The following is a 6706-nucleotide window of genomic DNA, read 5'->3' on the forward strand; positions in this document are numbered from 1 at the left end:
ATACAGAGATGTTTATATGTAGGCGATCACACTCGGATCCTCTGTGATACGCGCCTGAAGTCGATCAGTCAAGAGACATTCTCAAGAAATGATAGAGACATAATAAAGATTCTGTGTATTTATCTGATGAGTATAGACACATTTATAAGATATATAAAAATATGACATTAATATAAAGTTGAAAAGATTATTGTATATTGAAGATATTAGATAATGTATGTACTATAAGGAATATTATTCCTTAGTTCATGAGCTAGAGAATGAAGGAGTTGGTTGGATTTGGAAGGATTACTTTGGATTTGATGTGTACATGTGGTCTAAACAACTACAGTAGGCCTACATAAAGACAGCAATAAATAAATATGATAATAAATCAAATGAATTGAAAACCAAGCTAAGAAATGCACTCAACATTAACCATTGATGCATATAGGAAGGTTAAACACAGCATTGCTTTTCTGCACAGAGAGTGACATCAACTACCTGTTGAAGATGGCTCTGGACAAAATATCTTTCCTTCCTTTTGGCTACCTCATCGACCAATGGAGATGGAGCGTGTTCAGCGGACACACTCCCCCAGAGCGCTACAATTCTGAATGGTGGCACCTCAGGTAGGATTTCAAATAAATGTATTGTTTGTGTGTGTGTGTGTGTGTGTGTGTGTGTGTGTGTGTGTGTGTGTGTGTGTGTGTGTGTGTGTGTGTGTGTGTGTGTGTGTGTGTGTGTGTGTGTGTGTGTGTGTGTGTGTGTGTGTGTGTGTGTGTGTGTGTGTGGATCCTTGGCACAAAACATTTTCAGATAGGGGTAAATTAAACCACAATGTCATTCTCTTATTCCTTTTAAAGGACAAAGTACCAAGGAATCTGCCCACCCATCAAGCGCACAGAGGAGCACTTTGATCCTGGAGCAAAATTCCACATTCCTTCAAACTCGCCGTACATCAGGTAACAAATAGCATATAACATTCTTTCAAACAAGCCATACATCAGGTAACAAATTACAACATAACATTCTTTCAAAAAAGGCATACATACTGTAGCATCCGCCTCTGTCCGCCACCACTGCAGAATAGTTTACAAGACAAATTTTTTATTTGGGACAAGCGGTACAAAACAAAACAACCATTAGTTGAGAATAATACAATACAACAACAACTGAAATGGATTGTCAATGTGTCAAAGCAGACAGTGAGTGAATTACCTGCAGGCCACCAGAAAGCAGAGACTGTCTTCCTTGTAACCTAACCTTGGACCCTTGCTTAAACCCCTTTTGGGTGGGGTGAAATAATAACCTACCTAAGTTATGACTTTGCCTTTTAAAGCCTGAACCCAAGTTATTATTTATTTGAATAAAGACTCTAGTTTACTTTATATATGCACCCTTGGCATGCTCTGCATTTGGAGCTGCGTGGGAGGATGTGGAAGAGCTTTCTGGTGGCCAGGTTGGAGCTGCGTGGGAGGATGTGGAAGAGCTTTCTGGTGGCCAGGTTGGAGCTGCGTGGGAGGATGTGGAAGAGCTTTCTGGTGGCCAGGTTGGAGCTGCGTGGGAGGATGTGGAAGAGATCAGGCGTTACTGACGCTCAGTTGGAGCTGCGTGGGAGGATGTGGAAGAGATCAGGCGTTACTGACGCTCAGTTGGAGCTGCGTGGGAGGATGTGGAAGAGATCAGGCGTTACTGACGCTCAGTTGGAGCTGCGTGGGAGGATGTGGAAGAGATCAGGCGTTACTGACTCTCATTTGGAGCTGCGTGGGAGGATGTGGAAGAGATCAGGCGTTACTGACGCTCATTTGGAGCTGCGTGGGAGGATGTGGAAGAGATCAGGCGTTACTGACGCTCAAAAACTATTCTGACCTTAAAGCTAACAGAACAGCTGAACTGACCTAGTACTAGCTGGAAATATCACTTAGCACTGCATGCTTTCACAACCAGGTTTAAGTAGCCAGCCAGGTGATTGCAGGATGGAATTAAGACAGCCAGATTGCCAGGACACACCTCCCCACAGGCACAATGCAGATCCAACCTAAATGACAAACAAGCAGAGAGCATAGATAGACAAGACTGGCCAGCTGCTATGACATATTGTGCCCATATTCTCCCCAAAGTTCAAAGTGGAAAGCATTCCAAGGGATATTTCACTTTCAAAAAAACTTTTGGTCATTTGATCGTCTAGGCTTACTGTATGCACACCCCACACAGTTTTTAAGTTGCTCGATTCAGTATTTAGAGATTTGATATTAATTTTAGCTGCCCCGCCCCATTCCTATACAAACCCATTGTAACTTCAACCTCCATTTTAATTCATCGAAAACACCCAACCTTTTTTATGGTGACTGGTACTGCCCTCCTAATACGCGAGGGGGCAGTGGTTTTTCATTTAATGTTTTCATTTATTTTTAATAATAAATTCTCCTTCAGAGTCGTCCTCTTCATTCTTCTCCAAAACAATTATTAAAAATAAATGAAAACAGTAAATATACAGTAAACATATTTGAGATGACTCGATCGGCTGTCTGTTTCCCCTGCAGTTATTTTGTCAGCCAAATCCTGCAGTTCCAAATCCATGAGAAACTGTGCCAGGCAGCCAATCACGTCGGTCCCCTGCACACATGTGACATCTACCGTTCCAGAGAGGCAGGAGCCATCTTACAGTAAGTTATAGAGTTATAGAGTTTGATTATTTCATCATAGAAATGAAATGAAATGAAATGAAATCTATATTTACCCAGGGTATCTGGGCTAAGCTCAAGAACTTGTTTCCAGCCAGGCCCTGCTCATAGAACACATTTCATCGTAGTGGTTGATGCCTTGTTCAAGGGCATTTCAGCGGTGGTAATTTTAACGTGTCGGACGGCTGGTTCGAACTGGGAACCTTCCGGTATCTAGACCGCGCCGCTATCCGTTCGGCCACCGCTGCCACAAAACAGTCAGAACAGTCATTTCCTACCTGGGGCGGGCCATGACTATTTTTCAAGAGGGCCCCTAAAGATTATTGTCAAAATGTTATGATTATAATTATATTTTAACATTAATATAGAAAAGTGTGTTCCCAACCTTGGAGAACAAGTCAGGTTAGGCTGCGTGAATTCCGTTTGTGTCCGAGCATAGGCATGGTAACGCCCCGCCTGCCTGTGATTGGCCTACCGACACTGCCCGTCTTGACTGTCCTCCGAGGTGAATATGCTGGATGCCTGGATAGTCTGATGCGAGGTTACTCCGTGGTGGGAAATAATACAAGTAGTATGGTATGATACAAGAGAACGCTAACTTGTAAATTTTATTTTTTTAGAAGAGGCAAACTAATATTGTTTATGCCGTTTGCTTTGATGGAATAATTGATTGAACATGCACGCCATAATATGATTTGATTTGGGTGTGTTCTAAAATAAAGTGTTTGTGTTGATTATTGTGTAATTTGTTTGTATGTGTAAACTTGAAACATTATTATACTATAAAAAGGTCTATTTTCCCTTCATCTTTATCCTTTTTAGTGTAATAGTATTAGTTTACTATAATTAGATTGATACACGATAATCAACACAGCACTTTATTTAGAACACACCCAAATCAAATCATAGTAGCCTACAACATACGTGTTCAATCAACTATTCAATCAAAGCAAACGGCATAAACAATAACTTCTACAAAAATAAAACTTACAAGTTAGTTACAAGGCTGCATTCTGTCACGCGGGGCTCCCATGCAGGGCCTGCAACTTAAGAAGGCAGTCATAGGCAATTGGAAAATCTGTAGGGGTAGTAGCAAAAAGTATGTTTTAAAGAAGATATTCTAGACCAGTAGTTGCATCATGATCCAAGAAATCCACTGAAAAAATGTTGATTGTACGTCCTGCAGTTCAAGACATGAAAACGTGAAGTGGGCTGTTGTAGCGCCACCATTTGAAACGTGTGGTGTAGCTGTAGGCTCTTCCATGGCCTATAGGGAATGTGTGTGCAAAGTAACACAGCAGGGACTGCGTTCATGATTTGTGCCATGTTGTGTGAAACCAGGCCACTCCTGCAAACTTTAGAAAGCTATATCTTAGCCAATCAGGATGGAATAAAAAAGATCTGACAGATACGTCTTGACTGACTATAATGTGTATAACGATTCGCGTGAGGTTTGGAGAAAACATATGTATGGAAAATGCACTTGGCTGCTGTGTTCAGTCGTCAGATGGGTGGGCCCCTGATCCAGACAAGGTTGGGAACCACTGGAATAGAATATCAAAATCACACCCGTGTGAAGTGAGTGGTGCAACTCCGTGTGGGGGTTCCCGGGGGGCGAAAGCATCATATATACAGTTAATACGTGCGTGTGTGTTTGTGTGTGCGTTAGGTTGCGCACAGGTGGTGAAAAACAACCATGTTGTTTTCATGTTCAGACCCAGACACCCAGCCACCCAGCCACCCACACACATAGCTCCGTAAGGAGCACCACTCAAAAACAGAGGGACGCAGCACGGTCCACCAACCGAACTGGAATATCGATTTATTTGTATTTATATGCGATTAACTCTATTAGTTTGAGAGAGATCATTTCAATATTTCCAGGACGGTGCTGAAGTCTGGTTCTTCCAAACCCTGGACTGAAGTTCTCCAGTCAGCTCTGGGAACCAACAAGATGGATGCCGGGGCCCTGATGAGATACTTTGATCCCATCATCAAATGGCTCCAACAGCAGAACGAGAATGAAACCTTGGGGTGGCCCGACATCAACTGGGTGCCACCCGTCCCTGAGGGCTATGTGAAAAGCTGATTTTAAAACATCTCTTCATTCATGTTTGTAATATGTTGTGCTCAAATGCATAAACTGCCACACATAGTCAATCATACATGTTTAATAAAAGTTCATATGAATAATTATTCGTAAAGAAGTTTCTCTCCACCTTTTATTATTTGGGTAACTATTCTAACTTTGCAGGATATTAAAGGAATGAGGCATACATGAAACATCAATTTGAACATACTAGACAAGTAGAATGGCAATGAACAAGGGTACTGTAACAGGAATCTGTGATTATTGCAGTATAATGTGAAATGTTTATGTTGAACTCTTCCTCATATTTTTATTTTATAAATGTAATTTGCATGTACCCTATAGTTTTCAATGTGTCCCTATTTTGAGCCTTTGCCTTGCCTACTGAATGATATATGTGTGGTGAAAAAAACGTCTACGAATACTATGTTAAATCTTAATGGAAACAATTCAGAAATAAAACAAAAATAATAGCATCACAGAACCAATGCAAAGACACTTCACGCTGTGCTTGGAGCTTGGGGATCTGCTAAGTTTGATGCTATTGTGTGACTTTTCATGTTCAGACCCAGACACCCAGCCACCCAGCCACCCACACACATAGCTCCGTAAGGAGCACCACTCAAAAACAGAGGGACGCAGCACGGTCCACCAACCGAACTGGAATATCGATTTATTTGTATTTATATGCGATTAACTCTATTAGTTTGAGAGAGATCATTTCAATATTTCCAGGACGGTGCTGAAGTCTGGTTCTTCCAAACCCTGGACTGAAGTTCTCCAGTCAGCTCTGGGAACCAACAAGATGGATGCCGGGGCCCTGATGAGATACTTTGATCCCATCATCAAATGGCTCCAACAGCAGAACGAGAATGAAACCTTGGGGTGGCCCGACATCAACTGGGTGCCACCCGTCCCTGAGGGCTATGTGAAAAGCTGATTTTAAAACATCTCTTCATTCATGTTTGTAATATGTTGTGCTCAAATGCATAAACTGCCACACATAGTCAATCATACATGTTTAATAAAAGTTCATATGAATAATTATTCGTAAAGAAGTTTCTCTCCACCTTTTATTATTTGGGTAACTATTCTAACTTTGCAGGATATTAAAGGAATGAGGCATACATGAAACATCAATTTGAACATACTAGACAAGTAGAATGGCAATGAACAAGGGTACTGTAACAGGAATCTGTGATTATTGCAGTATAATGTGAAATGTTTATGTTGAACTCTTCCTCATATTTTTATTTTATAAATGTAATTTGCATGTACCCTATAGTTTTCAATGTGTCCCTATTTTGAGCCTTTGCCTTGCCTACTGAATGATATATGTGTGGTGAAAAAAACGTCTACGAATACTATGTTAAATCTTAATGGAAACAATTCAGAAATAAAACAAAAATAATAGCATCACAGAACCAATGCAAAGACACTTCACGCTGTGCTTGGAGCTTGGGGATCTGCTAAGTTTGATGCTATTGTGTGACTCTGTAGTATGGTCAAGTAGGGCACTATTTAACGAAAAAACACAACAAGTTAAAATATGGAGATAAGAGGTTTCTGTCCGACAGCGACTGTGTGGGATGCTATCAACTATCATCTTTGTAGATTTGGTAGATTATTTCTCTCCCCAGTACCAATTGGTATTGTATTTTATATTGTTGATATCGTTGATTAGTCACCTTTATAATGATGTATCCTATAACTTGTAAGGATGCAATCGTGGAATGAGCAACACAGCTAAACATGTGAGTAGCGTGGCGCCCTCCAAAGTTTTGCCAAAATCCTGCATGCATTATGCTTCTGTTGCTAAGATTTCACTCTCGTTTTAAGTGACTGCAGATTTCACTCTCGTTTTAAGTGACCTGGTGTGTGTGCCAGACACTGAGACACATGGTGTGAGACTGGCACCTGCATGGGTCCAATTGGTACCAATTGGTATTAT

The 6706-nt window shown here is 41.1% G+C and overlaps 1 protein-coding gene across 1 annotated transcript; it reads left to right on the forward strand.

The window, feature by feature from the left end:
• Positions 1–491: 491 nt before the first annotated feature.
• Positions 492–4755, forward strand: LOC306932689 (angiotensin-converting enzyme-like; the record flags this gene model as incomplete). Its single annotated transcript, XM_079514579.1, has 4 exons — positions 492–611; positions 846–944; positions 2526–2648; positions 4551–4755. The coding sequence occupies exons 1-4, from the start codon at positions 493–495 to the stop codon at positions 4753–4755; spliced, it is 546 nt and encodes a 181-aa protein (XP_079370705.1). The 5' UTR covers position 492.
• Positions 4756–6706: the final 1951 nt, after the last annotated feature.

The sequence above is a fragment of the Electrona antarctica genome (genome assembly GCF_951216825.1).
Source record: "Electrona antarctica genome assembly, chromosome: 2".
In the NCBI taxonomy this organism is placed as follows: Eukaryota; Metazoa; Chordata; class Actinopteri; order Myctophiformes; family Myctophidae; genus Electrona; species Electrona antarctica.